The sequence below is a fragment of the Barbus barbus genome (assembly GCF_936440315.1).
Source record: "Barbus barbus genome assembly, chromosome: 19".
NCBI classification, from domain to species: Eukaryota; Metazoa; Chordata; class Actinopteri; order Cypriniformes; family Cyprinidae; genus Barbus; species Barbus barbus.
In genome coordinates this window covers 16,654,534-16,673,334 of record NC_136747.1, presented here as the reverse complement: position 1 = coordinate 16,673,334, position 18,801 = coordinate 16,654,534, and the positions used below count along the sequence as shown (strand labels likewise).

At 37.4% G+C, this 18,801-nt stretch overlaps 1 protein-coding gene across 2 annotated transcripts; it reads left to right on the top strand.

Moving 5' to 3' along the window:
- Nucleotides 1–169: 169 nt before the first annotated feature.
- LOC306885232 (synaptotagmin-like protein 1) lies at nucleotides 170–6,750 on the top strand. Of its 2 annotated transcripts, XM_079441632.1 has the most exons (15): nucleotides 199–297; nucleotides 1,205–1,347; nucleotides 1,418–1,560; nucleotides 1,650–1,818; nucleotides 2,189–2,207; nucleotides 2,295–2,325; nucleotides 2,434–2,498; nucleotides 2,576–2,665; nucleotides 2,752–2,918; nucleotides 3,214–3,316; nucleotides 3,428–3,589; nucleotides 3,673–3,751; nucleotides 4,573–4,672; nucleotides 5,448–5,647; nucleotides 6,064–6,750. In XM_079441632.1, the coding sequence occupies exons 2-15, from the start codon at nucleotides 1,232–1,234 to the stop codon at nucleotides 6,204–6,206; spliced, it is 1,587 nt and encodes a 528-aa protein (XP_079297758.1). In that variant the 5' UTR covers nucleotides 199–297; nucleotides 1,205–1,231; the 3' UTR covers nucleotides 6,207–6,750. The 2 variants fall into 2 exon arrangements, with proteins under 2 accessions (XP_079297759.1, XP_079297758.1); XM_079441633.1 differs by lacking the exon at nucleotides 2,189–2,207 and having other exon boundaries at nucleotides 170–297; nucleotides 1,650–1,834.
- The last annotated feature ends 12,051 nt before the right edge of the window (nucleotides 6,751–18,801 follow it).

The following is an 18,801-nucleotide window of genomic DNA, read 5'->3' as shown; positions in this document are numbered from 1 at the left end:
AATACCACACGGAGCTGACTACAGCCAGGCTTTTTTACTGACTTGCAGCACAATAGCCTGATTACAAGAAGAGAGAGAGAGATTATGCTGTGTGTGCGTGAAGTGATTAGTAAAATAAGTGCATACTCGCTGAAGTGAGAGAATCCGGTTCGTATTTTGCTCTGTGCCCGAGGGCGGGTGTGAGAGTCCTGCCAAATCAGACACAAACGAGTGCGTGTTTAGAAACAACCGACAACTAAACTTGACACAGAAAAACTACGAGAATGACCGAGCCAGAAGACATTAGATAAGGCAAAGGTATTACATTCGGTTGTTTAAGTCAACTTCTAATTGCTTCTTCTCTTTGTTTTTCTCGATTGAAGTTGAAGCAGGAGAGTTTGACAGGTGCGTCTCCATCTGTTCATTCGTCCTCGAGTGTTGGATATTTAACTAACCTGGAGTCGTTAGCAGCTTGATAGAAAGTGTGCATTGCAGTACGTGTATGTTTACGTTATATGTGTAAGTAGATATAACACTTGGCCTCAGTGAAATGGTAAGTAATTTGTTTACTTTAGTCTTGTTTGTTGTGCGCGTGCGCGATTCAAGCATCGCTCGGTTTGTATCTCAGCTGAACTTTTCTGTTAATCGATATAACATTTATTTTGGAAACGACACCATGAATTTAGTGGTTTGGATAACAAATCTGGCTACGGAAGGATTTAGAGAGTAGTAAGAGAAAGTTATGATGTGTGGTAATATTTTATTTTAAAGATTATATTTTGGGCTCTAAAGAAATATTCTATATTGGGTAAACAAAAAAATCACGTTTAAAACAAACTTTTTAAAAAGACATAGGAAATGCCATAATTTCTAACGATGCTATGAATATAACAGTTCTTGTGGAATCAAAAACAATAAAAATGCAATATCAAAGAGTAGGCTATCTCTTCGTTTTCCTAGTTTTAGGGAATTTTTTGTCTCTATATTGCATCTGGAGAATATGAATAAACATTTAATGCGGGTTGGAGCATTAATGACTTTGATAATTTCTTGCTATTAAAAAAATGCCTCTTCTGACACAAAAATAACAACTTTTTTTATTGTTAATTTTTTTAATTTGTATTCTCTCATTTGTGCATTCATGGTTACCACAACTGGTTCAGTGCCCACATTTCCATCTGCAACTCTTGGGTGTGATTCTCATCTAAATCATCTTAATAACCAGGTGTGATCAGTGTGAGGTGTGCCTGTTATGGAAGGGGAACCTTTCCTAGATCTGTGTCACCTGACTGAAGTGGAGCAGACTGTAATTCTCAGCGTTCTGCAGAGAGATGCTGAACTACGCAGCAAAGAGGAAGGAAGAATACGGTCAGTGTGTGTACGATACTGAATATATAAGTTATATGAGCAATACAAGATGAAATGCTTGTGTTTTCAGGAAGCTTCAGCAGACGGTGTCAGACCCTGTCCGTCTGCGCTCTCTCTCGGGCGCGTGGTTTAATGAAGAGCGTGCTAAGAGATATCAGAAGGGAGGAGCTGATGTTGTTCATGCCTCTATACGCCGTAAGAGGCCTGAAAAAGGTCATATGATCTCTTAGTCATCCCTGTAGTGTAGTGTTTATGTATTTGTGTGTTCTCACACAACACTGTTTTTTGTTCTATTTCTATAGATATACCTCTGACAGCAATATTTGCTGAAGAAAAAGATAACTCTTCTCAACCTCACGAGCAGCAAGAAGAAGATGAAAGTACAGAGAGAGAATTGCAGGAAAATATAAGTGTTAGAGAGGATGACAAGGGACAGGAAGAGAAGGAAAGAGAAAAAGAAGATGGGGAAAGGTTGGTGCAAATTTCGGTGTCATTTCTCTACTTAGGACTGAATAAACTGAATGAATCGGTATATTAATATAAGTATACAAATCCACACACACAGTGTGCTTGGTCATATTTAATTATTAAATGAGAAATAGGCACTCTTGTGTGTTTAAAATGCTGTTTTTAACTGTTTAAAACTCTCATTTAGCTTTGTACGCAAGTATATGTGCATAAAGCGTGTGTATGAACATGTTAGCATGCAAATCATGATTTTTTTTGTTCTGTGCATAGATCACTTGCAATCATTTATTAGTTTAAATATGATCCACTGTCTTATTTTGTGGTACTTTATTTTTTGTTGCATTCATGTGGTTACTCCTAAACAACAATCCAGGACAAGACACATCACAAAGGTCAATTTACATTTTAGATTATATTATGTGATTGTGAAATATGTGCTACTGCATGTGATACATTTCTAATGTTCTTGCTTTGAACAGAAAAATGCAGCAAAAGAAAATGGTCTTAAAGGTAAAATAAACTATACTGGTATGCAAATAATCTCATAAATGACGAAAGACAAAATATAAATGCATCTAAATTTCGCTCTGCTTATTTCACTTTTCCTTCATGCTCCAGAAAGTGTTGGAGAGTCTGAGGACAAAGACAGGAGAATTTTGCCGGGTACATCACCATATCTACAGGTCTGTTTGGCAAAGCCAGTTGTTCAGATACACACATCCCTGAAAATCTTTTGTATTATGTGTGAGTGTTTCGGTAGATCAACTCAGAGAGGGACATGGACTCCGGCAGCACTGAACTAGACTATACTAAGTTTGGGTCAGTTAGCAGCTTGACCTCCCATCATATGGTAAGATGCACTTTCACGCACAACACTTGACCTTCTGCACCAATGAAGTTTTGAAGGTGTAAACGGTCCAGTTTCTGTGTGGGTAGATGAATGGCAGTTTGATGAGCCTGTACAGTGTGGGCGATTTTGGGGATGTTGTAGTATCAGGGCGGATCCAGTTCTCATTACAGTATGACATCAAGAAAGAGGAGCTTCAAGTGCACATAATACGCTGCCAAGATGTTGCGTCAGCCCGTAAAAATCGATCCGACCCGTAAGTATACTTGACTGTGGTCACTTTCATTCAGTCATAATAACTATCAACTATTTATGAAAGCAGTCAAGCTATATTTAATATTATTATCAAAGTTGACAACAACAATGGTGCTTAATGTTTCTGTGGAAACCGTGATACATTTTTTCAGGATTATTTAGATGAATAGAACGTTTAAAGAACAACATTTATTTGAAATAATTTTTTTGAAACATTACAAATATTTTTTGCTATCATTTACTGACCTCAAACCTTTGAACAGTAGAGTATGTCTTTATCCTTCTCTTAAACACAGATATGTTAAAGTTTACCTTCTCCCTGACAACACGTCCCGCAGTAAGAAAAAAACTGCAGTGAAGAGGAAAACATTAAATCCAGTCTATGATGAAACCATGAAAGTCAGTTTTATTAATTTAAACAAGTTATTAAATACAAAATATTTTCACAAATTATTCCTATGCATTTAAAAAACATTATCAAACTTACAGTAATTATTTCTCCTGTACCAGTACAGAGTGCAGAGACTGGACCTCCAGGCTCGTGTGCTGAGTATGTCTGTCTGGCACATGGAGAGAATGAGGAGAAACCGCTTCCTGGGGGAGGTGGAAGTCAGGCTGGCTCAGTGGGACTGGAGCCAGAGCCAACCAACCTGGCACAACCTCCAGCCAAGAGTAAGGCCATTTCAGAGATTATCTGATATCTTTAGTGAATTAAACATGTCATTCTCATCATGAGACTCTTTCTCTCAATGTAGGTTAAGTTAAGTCCAGATGACATCATCAGCAGAGGAACCATTCTGTTCTCAATTAAGTTTGTATCTCCCGGTTCAGAGGGTGAGTCTAAACTGACACTTCATATTTACAATCTCTATATCCAGATTTATGTGCAGGGCCATTGAAAAATTGTGTGGCTCATTATTAATTTACTATGCACTGGCCCACTCCCCTCTCGATAAAATGCTTAATTAGTTTTTTTTATCAGCCCCCTTTCATATAAAATATTTTCTTGAAGCACCTCCTGAATTATGTTGATATTTTAATAATTTTAAAAATGCATTTGCACATTCACAGTAATGCAGGTAAAAAATAAAATATTTAATCTTTTTAAGTGTTTTTTTGTTGTTGTTTGATCTCATAAGAAAGTGTCGTAAATTCTGTTGCTGAAAACAGGCAGAGAGAATGTTTTATATTATCAATCTTTATTGTTTTTATATCATTATCATTGTTGTTGTTGTTAACTCTCAATATAAAAATGAAGACCAAATATATTACTGCTTAATAACACAGTTAAATATAAAATAAATTGAAATTGTATTTAAATTGTGTAATAAAAGGAACAAAAATGAATATAAAAATAAATTTTTAATTGCAATGTAAGTTACAAACTACCAGTTTCAATACTAATGTTCATTTAATTATTCATTTTCAAATGTGAAACCCTCAAGCTTTCATTTTAGTAGAAAATAAAGTCTTTGTTGTTTAGTTGACAAGGGATTTGTAAACGCTTCTTGTTACAAATGTGATAAAATGCTGAAAACTGTCCACAAAAATGTTGATATGTATCAGACTAAGTTTCAGTGTAGTGATTTCACTAAGCCATACTGTGATTTCAATTTTATTTAGATTTATTGTACAGCTCTATTTGTTTATTTTAGGAAGTGGTTGTCCACCGACTGGTGAACTCCATATTTGGTTGAGGGAGATTATTGGTCTACTTCCCACTAAACGTGGCGCACCTAGTACATATGTGAAAAGGTATGTGTGCATGTCACGAATACGGTTCGTGGTCTTCCGTCCACTCGCCATCAGAGGTCGCTCTTCCATCATATTGACTCTCACACCACACAGACTGTTACATATTACCCTGGACTGCATTTCCCACATCATTCATTGCACTAAGTACACACAGCTGTCTCAATCACTCCTTCACCTGAATGCTATTACACTCACTGTATAAAACACACTCATATCCTGTTTTAGTCGCCGAGTATTGTTCTGCGTATAGCACTCCCCTAGTGTCAGCTGCCTTACCAAGCCATTCTGTGTTTCTGTTTAGTCTCATGTAGTGTTCTGCGTTTATCACTCACCTAGTGATAGCTACTTTACTGAGTCTAGTGTCCAGTCCTAGTTAGTCTTGTCATTCCGTGTTGCTTTGTGTCCTGTTTCCTTATTCCTGCCAGTATATCTTGGATTGACCCTTGTCTCCCCGTTCGGACCCGGTTTGTACCTCGTTTGGATTATTGCTCACGTTATTGGATTACCTCTCTTCTCAAACCGGCTGGATATTGTTTGCCGATCAAAGACCCACGCTTGCCCTAGGATTACGCTTCGAATTGTCTGTGTTATACTTGTTTGCCGATGTTTTGACCCTGTCTTTATTTTTGACCACATCTGGAAATAAAGCTTGCACATGGATCCGTACACCTCACGTCTCGTTGGCTTCGTTACAGTGCACATTCATAGTATTTTGCCTGTTTTTTTAGTTTTTTGTTATTTCCTGAGCACATCAGTATGGTTTGTGTTTGTACAGTGTGGTATTACCAGATGAGAGTGGCATCAGTGGCCAGCAGACCCGGGTGGTGCGAGGATCTGTCAACCCAGTGTTCAACCACACCATGGTTTATGACGGGTTTCAGTCCAGTGACCTCATTCAGGCCTGTGCAGAGATAACGGTCTGGAGTCCACATCCCTCCTGCTGTCTGGGTGGAGTACGACTCAGCACTGGCTCAGGTAATACAGATTTGAACTAGTGCTGTGAAATGATTCATCGCGATTAATCGCATTCAAAATAAAAGTTTTTGGTTACATAATATATGTATGTGTACTGTTTATTTATTATGTTTATATGAATACACACACATACATGTGTATATATATAAGATTTTTTTCTTTCATACATTAAATATATTGATAAGTAATATAAATGATATGAATATACTTATGCATGTAAATATTTCCAAAATATATACATGCACGTGTTTGTATATACATAATAAATATACACAACACACACATTTTATTTAAACAAAAACTTTATTTTGGATGCAATTAATCGCGATTAATCGTTTGACAGCACTAATTTGAAAATAATATACTTAGAATATATATACATAGCTGAGAGCTAAGACTGTGTTCATATGTTGCAGGTGTGAGTTACAGCAAGGCTGTCTGCTGGATGGACTCAAAAGAAGATGAGATAAGTGTGTGGTCAAATGTGATTCAGAGCCCCGACAGCTGGGTGGACACTAGTCTACCAATCAGAACCAATTTACAGCTCTGTTCTGATTGAACTCTGGTTTTTAACTAACTCTGGTTTTTAGCTTCAGACTATGACTCCATCCAGTTTGAGGATATCAAACATGTTTTTATATTTTATGTAAATGATAAAATATACAATTTTAGAACATGGTGTATGACGGTGTATTTTAGCAGTGCATGACATGACCATTCACCTCCAACCATGGTAGCAGTCTCTAAAGGACAGAAATGAGATCACCCTCCTTTACATAAAATACAGCAAATTCTACAAGGGGAAAGGAAACAAATTAAACATAGTGGATTTGTTACAAAATAGGCCTCACCCATTTCTTTGAGTATGTTGGAAAATAATATGGTTTACGTTGTTGTCAGATTAAATGTTTTTGCTAGAATTTGCTAGTGTCATGCAAGTCTAGAGGGGAATGAGAATTCATTGTCAAACTTTAACTGTCCTCTTATGAGAATAATAGTATTTTCATCTTTCTGCTTGTGGCCTCATTGTGACATTGAAGGTCAAGCCACAAATGTAATGAAATACTAACTGCTGATTAAAACCACACATTTTGTCTTTAATTAAATGCACATTGCATCAGTTTTTATTTTACTATAACTATATATATATATATATATAGAGAGAACATCTTTTGTGACTGTTTGATAATCCTTTTTGAAACAAGTGTTTATTTTTACTTGCATTAGGATGAATTAAAAAAAATAGATTTATAAAATCATAGAGACATTCTATGTAATTATGATATATGTTAAATGTTATTGCATTCCATTTATTTAACTGTTACGTCCTGTCTCCCATTTAAGTTTCGTTTTCCCAGTGTGTATGCCTGTCAACTTCAAGCATAGCATTTATTTGCCTGATAAAAATGAGGTAGCAAGAATGTATAGGTAGCTAGCTTGAAGCCAGTGGGGCTTTCGCTAACAACAGAGGATCTAGTCTAGTCACATCAGGCAGGCATGGAAAGTATTTCAGATCCATGTATTTAAAATACGTATTTGACACAAAATATTATTATGTATTTTAAAGCATTTTTTAACATTTAAAGTATTTAAAAATATATTTTGAATTTAAATACATTTAAGATTAGTATTTTTGTTTTTTCAAAATACATAAAATACAAAATACTTAGTGGCAGCCAACATCTTGATCAAACCTTGAGGGCTTATTGGGAACAACAGGAGAAGGGGTTAAGGATACACAGAAAGCTGTTGTAGAATACCTAAAGATTACGGGGGTATCTTACAGGTTTTAGTTAAAAAAAAAAAAATCACTATGTAAAGTAATGTGGCAACACTTTAATGTTCATTACACATTACATGTAATTACTATTATAATAACAATTAATTACATTTACATTACATTTAAATTTAGTCATTTAGCAGACCCTTTTATCCAAAGAGACTTACAAATTAGGACAATGGAAACAATCAAAATCAACAAAAGAGCAATGATATGCAAGTGCTATAACAAGTTTAAGTTCGCTTAATGCAGTACACGTAGCAAGTTTTTTTTTTTTTTTTTATTATATAATAAAGGAAGCAGATAGAATAGAAAAGAATAGAGCAAGCTATTGTTAGGGGCCTTTTTTGCTTTTGTTAATTGTATAATTAATAAAAAAACAAAACAAATAGAATATAAAAAGATTAGAAAAGCTAGTGTTAGTTTTTTTTAAAGAATAAAATTTATAGAATAGAGAGAGCTAGAGTTAGAGAGTCAAATAAAGATGGAAGAGATGTGTTTTTAGCCGATTCTTGAAGATGGCTGCTCGGATTGAGTTGGGCAGGTCATTCCACCAGGAGGAAACATTTAATTTAAAAGTCCATGAAAGTGATTTTGTTCCTCTTTGGGATGACACAATAAAGCTATGTTCACTTGCAGAACATAAGTTTCTAGAGGGCACATAAGTCTGAAGTAATGAATTTAGGTAAAAGGGTGCAGAGCCAGTGGTTATTAATGCCTTGAATTTTATGCGAGCAGCTATTGGTAGACAGTGCAAATTGATAAACAGAAATGTGACATGCATTCTTTTTGGCTCATTAAAAATTAATCTTGCTGCCGCATTCTGGATTAATTGTAAAGGTTTGATAGAACTGGCTGGAAGGCCTGCCAAGAGAACATTGCAATAGTCCTGCCTGGACAGAACAAGAGCTTTAACAAGGAGTTGTGAAGCATGTTCCGAAAGAAAGGGCCTGATCTTCATTATGTTGAATAAAGCAAATCTGCAGGACCAGGCAGTTTTAGCACTGCGGTCTGAAAAATCAGCTTATCATCAATCATAACTCCAAGGTTTCTAGCTGTTTTTGAAGAAGTGATGGTTGATGTGTCTAACTTGATGGTGAAATTGTGATGAAACAATGGGTTTGCTGAAACCACAAGCAGTTCTGTCTTGGCAAGGTTGAGTTGAAGGTGATGGTCCTTCATCCAGCAAGAAATGTCTGTTAGACAAGCTGAGATGCGAGCAGCTATCGTCGTGTCATCAGCATAGCAGTGATATGAAAAGCCATGTTTCTGAATGACAGAACCTAGCGATGCCATGTAGACAGAGAAGAGAAGTGGTCCAAGAACTGAGCCCTGAGGCACCCCAGTAGTTAGATGTCGCAACTTAGATACTTCACCTCTCCAAGATATCTTGAAGGACTTATTTGAGAGACTTAAACCACTGGAGTGCAGTTCCTGAGATGCCCTTTACCAATACAAGAGGATCTGGTGGTTAACCATGTCAAAAGCAGTGGACCGATCCAGCAAGATAAGTATTGAAGATTTGGAATCTGCATATAATTATTATGCATAATTACATGCAAGTAACCGAAGTAATTACATGCAAGTAAGCCGAACCCTAACCATACAGTAAATATATGTCAGGGCTCGCAAAATCGCTAGCCCGATGTCCCGGGACTATTGTGTTTTCCAGTCGGGCTACCAAAATGTATCACTGCCCTGCCCGACGGGCTACCTTAAATACAGGGCTCCCACGCAATGTTCCCTCTAAGCTGAGCACGGACGCGTTCTTCTTCCACCACGGCCGCACAGAAGAAATGTGCCTCGCGCACACAAAAATGAGTTGGGAAGCCATTGATTGAATGCCGCCAGTAAAAGGGAAAGAATAGCAATGCTCGGGCAAACCGCTATAGAGCTGATGTCATGACAGAGTTAGAACCAGTGAATGCGGTTTACAGGTTTCATAGAAATAGAATGATATGCACCAAATGAGTCGCTGTAGAAACTGAATACTTCAATGGTTGCGGTGCGCTCAACACGAGAGCCAATTTATATAGTGAAATATTATTGCAATTTCTAATATCGGTTTCCTATTTTAATACCTGTACTATAAAATAGCATTTATTCCTGTGATCAAAGCTGAATTTTCAGCATCATTACTCCAGTCTTCAGTGTCCCATGATCCTTCAGAAATCTTTCTAATATGCTGATTTATTAGCAGTGTTGAAACTGTTCTGCTGCTTCATATTTTTCTGGAACCTGTTACTTTTTTCTTTGATTAATAAAAAGTTTAAAAGAACAGCATTTATTCAAAATAGAAATATTTTCTAACAATAGAAATCTTTACTATCAATTTGATCACATCCTTGCTGAATAAAGTTTATTTAACTTTCTTTAAACTTTTTAAACTAAAGTATCTTTAAAAAAGAAAGAAAAAAATTTCTGACCCCAAACTTTTGAATAGTTTATATTGTAACAAAATCTCTATTTTGACTAAACACTGTTCTTTTTAACTTTTTATTTTTTAAAAATATCACGGGTCCCAAAAAATACAGTATAAACAAAAAAAGCAGTACAACTGTTTCCAATATTGATTAAAAATCAGCATATTAGAATGATTTCTGAAGGATCATGTGACACTGAAAATACTGCTTTGCTTCACAGGAACTAATTACATTTTAAAGTATATTAAAATAGAAAACATTTATTTTAAATTGCAATAATATTTCACAATATTATTTTGTGAAATAATATTCAGTATTTTTTATCAAATAGATACAGCCTTGATGAGCACTTTTGGACTGCAGTGTATTGTACAGTAAAAAAGTTTTCTCAGGTCACCTAAAATGTACATCATTTAGTTACATCAAGGGTCAAATCAAATATAAATGGCACATTAAAGTTAAAAGTTACACACTTTTTTGTGTGCATGCTGTACAGGTCTGGTATAAAGAATGCTTTTGCTCAGGTGCCCGAAAAGTCCACCCAATAGAGAAAAGTTTTGCTCAGCAAGAAAAAAAATTAGAGGGAACATTGCTCCCACAGGTCCTTAAATTTGATACAACTAAATTGAAGAGTTTAAGGCCTTAGACAGTTTTAAATACGTTAAATGGTATAAGAAATAATTTTTCAAATGGCCTTAAATAGATTTTTAAGAATTCTGCAGATACCTTGTAAATAGTAAAATAAAACTCTTTCCTTGATATTCGTTGATATTTGTGTATTGAATTTTTTTTTGATTGACATTTATGGTCTTTATTTTATTTGGGCTAGTTAAATTAATTTTCAGGCTACCAAAATCTGAAGAGTACCTGCCCGAAGGGCTACCAGAGATTTAGAAATTTTGCGAGCCCTGTATTTAGTTAATATTGCTCAGTACTTAAATGTATAATTACACTGTAACAAGGACACCTTAAAATAAAGTGTAACCAGAGATGTAATCAAATCATATCATGCTACACACTCCAGTACAGAAGTTGGCGATATGCACCTGATAATTCATGGCTGTAATCCCCCATAAAACTAAAAGAAGAAGAAGAACCTCTTTATCAGGTGCCATCCATAGCATAGATATGTATATTAGTGGTCAAACTCCAAAATAAAAGTTTTTGTTTACATAGGCTACTATATGTATCTGGGGGGTATGCCAGAAAACTGGTCATGTGACATACCCGTGTACGTTTGAGGATAAGTGAGCAGATAAACTCAGCTTTTGGTTTCAAACTCGGAGGTAACTTTCAGGGTAACCATACCAGCTTGCTCTCTGAAGATAACCTGCTAAGTTACTCCGGAGTAGGTTCTGTTTCAGGGTTAGTTCGCTTCAGAGCTATTAGTGTTACGGGGCTGACGAGACGTGAGACATGCGGATCCATATGCAAAGCTTTATTATGAAACATGGTCAGAAAACAGGCAGGGTCAGACAGTGGCAAACAGGTAGCCTATGGCAAGGGCAAGACAGAGCAATCCGTGGAGCAAGCGTGGGTCGACGATCGGCAAACAGTATCCAAAGGGGCAAGGCAGAGAGATAATCCAGAAACAACAGCAATAATCCAAACGAGGTGCAAACACAGTCCAAACGGCAAGGCAAAGGGGTAAATCCAGGAAACAAAGGCAGGAATCAAAAACACAGGTAACAGGCTAGGCAAGACTACGACTAGGGCTCCGTAGAGTAGCTATCGCTATGAGAGTGATAGACGCTAAACAATACTCGGCAGAGAGCAAGAGCAAGTCCCAGGCTTAAATAGTGAGTGAGTGATTGTGAAATGATAATCAGGTGTGGGTGAGATAATGTGAACAGCTGTGCATGTCGTCAGTGCAATGGATTGTGGGAAATGGAGTCCAATGTGCTGTGAGTGTAAAAGTCACTGTGGTGAACGGGTGACCTCTAGTGGTGGTTGACAGGGAGAGCATGGACCAGATTCATGACAATTAGCGCATGCATGACGAGCCTTCAGTGGGCGTGACAGATAATGCACTACATTATATATTATTACAATATAATTATGTAATATAGCCTACTATATGTTTGTGTAGGTTTATTTGAACAGCGAGAGACAGAATAACAAAAAAAATCCAGAAAAACTCATTTCAAAAAAGTTATAAATTGATTTTAATTTTAATGACTGAAACAAGTATTTGATCCCCTATCAATCAGCAAGTTTTATGGCTCCCAGGTGTCTTTTATACATCTAAGGAGCTGAGATTAGGAGCATTCTCTTAAAGTTTGTTACCTGTATAAAAGACACCTGTCCACAGAAGCAATCAATCAGATTCCAAACTCTCCACCACGGCCAAGACCAAAGAGCTGTCCAAGGATGTCAGGGACAAGATTGTAGACCTACACAAGGCTGGAATGGGCTACAAGACCATCGGCAAGCAGCTTGGTGAGAAGGTGACAATAGTTAGTGCGAAAAAATAACTGTCAATCTCCCTCGGACTGGGGCTCCATAAGATCTCACCTCGTGGTGTTTCAATGATCATGAGAACGGTGAGGAATCAGCCCAGAACTGCACAGGAGGATCTTGTCAATGATCTCAAGGCTGCTTGGACCATAGTCACCAAGAAAAAAATTGGTAATACACTACTCCACGAAGGACTGAAATCCTGCAGCGCCCGCAAGGTCCCCTTGGTCGTGGATGGGTATTCCAGCATGACAATAACCCAAAACACACGGCCAAGGCAACAAAGGAGAGGCTCAAGAAGAAGCACATTAAGGTCTTGGAGTGGCCTAGCCAGTCTCCAGACCTTAATCCCATAGAAAATCTGCAGAGGGAGCTGAACGTTCAAGTTGCCAAACGTCAGCCTTGAAACCTTAATGACTTGGAGAGGATCTTGGGACAAAATCTCTTCTGAGATGTGTGCAAACCTGGTGGCCAACTACAAGAAACGTTTGACCTCTGTGATTGCCAACAAGGGTTTTGCCACCAAATACTTAGTCATGTTTTGTGAAGGGGTCAAATATTTGACTCATTAAAATGCAAATCAATTTATAACTTTTTTGAAATGACTTTTTTCTGGATTTATTTGTTATTCTGTCTCTCACTGTTCAAATAAACCTACCATTAAAATTATAGACTGATCATTTCTTTGTTAGTGGGCAAAAGTACAAAATCAGCAGGGGATCAACTAATTTTATAATAAAATGACCTGTGGAGAGTTGAGTTTCCTGATCCTGTTGAGGAGCATCAGATATTGGCCAACCCCATTCAAGACAATAGGTGTGTTCGACTTGAAGCAGCGCTGCGCAGAATGATCAGTGAATGACATCACATACAGAGCAGATGGATGCTTATGCTTTCGAATAGCTCTCGCGGCACTTCTTCTCATACACTGATCATTCTGCGCAGCGCCGCTTCAAGTCGAACACACCTTACGTCAACACCTCCCCTGTTAGCCACGCCCACCATCTGTTTGGTCCATTTAAGGAGAAGTTCAATCATCAGTTTAAATGTGAGTAGGAACAAAAGGAGCGTGAGAACTACTTTATGGCACAGTCAGCATTGGCTAATCTCAGGGTGTAAACCTAACTTGCCCCACATTTGACTTGGAAAATATGCCCCATGTATTATAAAACAGATGAGGGCCACTTCTGGTTTGGATGTAGCACTTGACACTGGCTAATTTAATAGAAATAGAATTTGGCTATGTAACGGGCGTGTTTTGTCTTTAACAGTTTGTTAGGTTGGATGCACGTCCATTAACCCTTGTATATTCTGCGTTGTGTTCTTGTTGTGTTGAATGAAGGAAATACGCAGACCACGACCAACTGCTGGTTTCTCTTTTAATGAAGGCGAAACAGCAAATTTGTTTCCTCTCAGCGAGCCTAGTGCAGACTGTACAAATCAACAAAAAAAATACATAAGGCTGTCACATGCAGTCTCCTCCACACAACACACAGGTCTCAAGCTCCTCCTCTCAGCTAATCTGGCGCAAACTGCATATGCATATACTGATAGAACTTTTAGTATTATCAGCAAAAATACTTTTAAATAAAATGTGAAAATGAACTGAATAAATTATAAAATGCTCAATGTAATTGACAACATGAATTTCTTTTACATGCTTAATACAACCAATGTAAACACTATGCCAGATGAATTATAATGAACATTATACACATACCTGTACAAATCAACAAAAAAATACATAAGGCTCTGTCACATGCAGTCTCCTCCACACAACACACAGGTCTCAAGCTCCTGTTAGCAGATAAACATACAGAAAATCCTGTAGACTAGCACGTGGAAACATGTCTACTTTAAAGCTTGCAAAAAGTCTGTTTACAAGGTTTACGTTCAATTGACACATTAACTGCATGTTCACACTCTCAAAGCTAACATTTATACATGCATAAAACAAAGTTTGCATCGTACAAAAACCGAAATAAATGTTTAAAACTGACGAGCAAAATAATACGTTACCTCCTCTCAGCTAATCTGGCGCAAACTGAAAGAAGCGCGTGAATGACGCCACAAAGCCTGCGACACTCTTAAAGTGACAGTACAGGTATTAACACTATGGTCTGAATACAACTTCTAGGCATAAATACTGGCAATAGAACACATCTTAAACCTTTGGAAAACAATGTTCATCAGGATTTGGTGACATTTCAACCGTAAAAGTAAAGATATAATTTCAACCTGGTTACAGCTACTTTTAGTAGAATGCAATGCAGTTAAATGATGCAGGGCGATCTGTATATTAGTCTTAAGAAGGCTGCATACCCAGCAATCAATTTTTTTGAAACATGCTTTTAATTGCAGCTTATATAATATTTGGCATTTTTTCATTAATCTAGTATTCTGACAACCCAAAACGATTCAGTGAGTTATGATGGCCTTAAGAGCTTTAAGACCACTTCCCACAACATACAATAAAGCGGAGTCAATTTTTCATTCTTAGCTTTATTCTGGTGAGCAAGCATAGAACGAACAATGCTTTGGCTTCAAGAGATGACATTTGAAAAGAGCAAAATACTGAGTCAACAAAAATAAAATTAGAATGGGAAAAAATACAAAGACAATAAATAAACAAATAAAATCACAGAGATGATAGATAGATATGCGATATGTATTATAAATATTACTAGTATTTATTATTATATTATTTATTAATAGATGCACGCACAGCTATCATGTACTACATTTAGTTTGAGCGACGAATGGAGCAAGCGTAGTTCAGGCAGACCACGGCCTGCAGCAGCTGATGCTCAGCTGATCGTAACTCCTCCCACTACAATTAATAAGACATATAAATGTATCTGTACTCACACTTGCCTTAGTTTGTCGTACAGACGCGCGCTATAACAGTTTTAAGCCAGGCTCACACCACAGGATTTTTGGCTGTAGTTTGCTGTCGCGGACAGATTTCCACAGTCTGCGACAAACGCCCGGATCGTAACCAAATCAATGCTCATTGCGGTCGTCGAAGCTCGTAAAATATGAGCAGGTCAGCAACGTGATCCATTCCTGTCTCCAGCTAGACGTTACGACATTAGGTGCGTTCGACTTGAAGCACGGCTACAGACGGTGGTCAACGAGAGTAGCCGCTTGCAGTCAGGGGCGGAGTTGAAAACGGAGTCGTCAAGTCGGACACTTCGGGGCTCTCGTAGGCTGTGTCCAAATTCAGGGTCTGCATCCTTCGGAGTACTCATTTGAAGGATGTTACGTCACAGCGCCGCGACGAAGGCTGTCCAAATTCGTAGGATCCTTCAAATGCGGCCCACAAATACGTCCTCCTTTTCCCCGAATTGGAAGGATGGGTGTGGTGGATCCTTTCCCGTCCTACCTATCCCATAATTCTTTTCGGCAGAGCGTAACGGCGGACGAAGCGAGCGGTAGCGGAGTGGGAGAGGAGTTTCTCTGACAAAACAAGCTAAAGTTTATGCTTCGGCTCAATGAATTTGTAGGAGAAATTAGTAGAATACTTAAAAACAAATAAAAATAGGCTATAATGGCTTACCTGGATGTGACTGTCTTGTAGTCTGATATAAAAAACTCTCCGACAACGAGCAAAGAAAGTATTTAATTTATTTAATTGCTTTATTTCTTCCAAAATAATTAAAATGAGGAGAATAACTCTTTGTTTGTCCATTTTCCGGCTTCTTGCTTGGCGCTGTCACGGTTGCTAGGCGACAGGATACATATGAGCAACGGGTAAGGGAGGGAACTGAAAGAAGGGTAGGCTGTCCAAATTCACAAACACCGACTTCCGGGTTTTGCGGACGTCGGAGGATCCCTCCTCCTTCAACCGGGTAGGAAGGATCCTAAGGAGGATGCAGACCCTGAATTTGGACACAGCCGTAGTTTGCTGCATCTACCTCAGTCATGGCAGATCACGTGGCGTTTGCTTGCTTTATTGCAGACGAACTGGAAGCTATAGAAATGCCGTTATTGTTGTATGAAATTGAGCACAATGGGCAACGAAAGTGAGTAAAGGTTCAATGTAATAAGTATTGTTTTTATATATCCAAAGGGACATGGGACCATACCCAACACCAGTGTGACTCGTTATTTCTAATACTAACCAATCAATGCAATTATACTTAACAATTTTCATTAGAAGTGATTCTTTTTTTATTACTATGTTGGTTTATGTTTTAATAAACCTTTAAGATGTATGTAATATTTTGAAAGGGTGTCATCACGACAGAAACCAGTTTTAAGTAAATAAATAGAACATATTGAAAATTTGACTTGTGCAGTATGATTCATTATGTGTGTTTTTGCTACTGCAACTTAATAAAAATAATCTATGAAGATAATAATTGTATGTACTAAATGTGGTTTTCATTACAGATAAAAGAATTAGGATGTTACATATTTGTTTACTTATTTTACTATTTCTCCAGTTAGGTAAGCACATTTTAGTAAGACAAAACACCATGAACATTCATACGTGAACACCATGAACAGGCCTACGGATAAGCCCAATTTATTTGCCTTTCTATTATGATTTATACCATCTTATGAAAGTGATCTGAATGTTGTATTAAGTTGACATCCAACCAGAGTTGTTGGCAGTAATCACATGCAAGTGAAGATGGATGAACCCAGCAACTAGACAATTAGTATCAATCAGAATCCATGATGACCACATTATATTAAAAGTCTGTAAGATTGACACTTGATTTATTCCATAAAAAAATTATCTAAATAGGTTATGCAGCTTAATACTGTAAAGGGTCTGTATGAAAAAGGTCCAAAATAAACCTATGCACAAAACCTATATAAACGAATTAACAAAAAAGTGATTGCAGTAAAAATAATTGTAATCTTTTAATAAACATGATTTACGAGATGAAGATGACATGAAAAGTTAATTTATTTTTATTTTTTTGAAAGTCCGTATATGAGCATTAGTGGGACTGAAGTTGTCAGAATAAACCCGAAATACACGTCCTTGTTGTCATGTGGTGAATTTGGCCAATCGTGAAACAGCTGTGTCGTCATCAGCGCTCCCGCAGTCGCTCTGGAGAAATTGCGCCGTCTGAGTCAGCCGGCTGCTCTCGAAACGCTATCGCGGTACTTTGATGCCACACGTGACAGTGACGTGTGGTCGGCGCCGGTTCAAGTCGGACTAAATTTCTAACCGGCATGCACTGCTTCAAGTCAGCCGCCGATCGGTCTGCTAAGTGCTGCATGAAGTCGAACGCACCTATAGTCTTATCATGCATCGTTATTAACAGAAAAAAAGCCACAAATTAATCAAATCAACTAACCTTAAATCAATTTAACAAATGCATATATTGTGTATATACTACCACGTTACATTACTGTTTAATTACCTCCAACTCTTTCTGCAGTACTGACAGTCCTTGTCCACGTCTTCCAAGCCATTATTTCGGCCATATTCTCTTTTGTCGTGGTTTCTTCTTTGTTTCGGATAAAATAACTGCACAGGCTAATTGAAGGGCCATGCTTGAAGATATGGCCTATAATCGCTGTAATTTCTCACGAGAATTTATGTGAGAAAACGTATTTTCGCTGATGGTCCGGAACACCCTTCACTGAATGTTTGTAGTGTGTGAACCTCGCTGTGTTGTGTAGTATGCGCACAGCTATGATAAGACGACGACAGATGAGAAGAAATCTTGTTCTATCAACAAAAGTTAAATGAAATTCAAGACATCTAAACCTCAATCATTTTTTTTGAATTTTAACAAAGCAAAGGCAAGTAATTACAAAAATAGCCAAGTTTATTAGATCCATGTCACACAGTGTGCCATGCAGTGATCCTATAGGATTGCTAAAATCCAGCAGTGTTTTGGGCTTAAGAAAGGTTCAGAATGAGGGTTGAAAATAATTTATTCATATTTTTTTGTGCAAAAATACTTTATTAACATTGTAAGTAAACCTCAAAGAACTTAAATAAATAATTAATAATTAAATAATCCATGTCATGACTCCTTTAAAGGGGACCTATTATGCACCTTTTTACAAGATGTAAAATAAGTTTGATATATTTGCTAGTGTGTGAAGTTTTAGCTCAAAATACCTACAGATAATCTTTTATAGCTTGTTAAAATGGCCACTTTTAGGTTATGAGCCAAAACGCGCTGTATTTGAGTATGTTGCTTTAATGCAAATGAGCTGGTGCTCCCAGAGAAGAGGGCGGAGCTTCAAGAGCTCATGCTCAGCATTAGCAGTGCTAGCCTTTGCAAATAAACATTCCTCTATTAGTACAAATCTGTTATCTTTACAGAAAACATACTCTGTTTAAAAGTCAGTCATCTGATTGTACTGTGCATAATACATTCGCCTTTATGAATTACACAGACAGGGAGCACAGCACGATAAAAATAACAACATAGCTGGTCTCATGGTGCATGGCATGCTATCACAAACTTTATAAGATCCACTTGTGATTATGAGCTCAACAAACTGAAGCGATTGAC

Bases quoted from the DNA above. Each gene is read 5' to 3' on its own strand.
- LOC306885232 (XM_079441632.1), top strand. From the start codon at position 1,232: ATGGAAGGGGAACCTTTCCTAGATCTGTGTCACCTGACTGAAGTGGAG. The intron at 2,919-3,213 runs GTAAGTATACTT...TCTTAAACACAG, and splicing joins CGTAAAAATCGATCCGACCC to ATATGTTAAAGTTTACCTTC. The intron at 3,590-3,672 runs GTAAGGCCATTT...CTCTCAATGTAG, and splicing joins GGCACAACCTCCAGCCAAGA to GTTAAGTTAAGTCCAGATGA.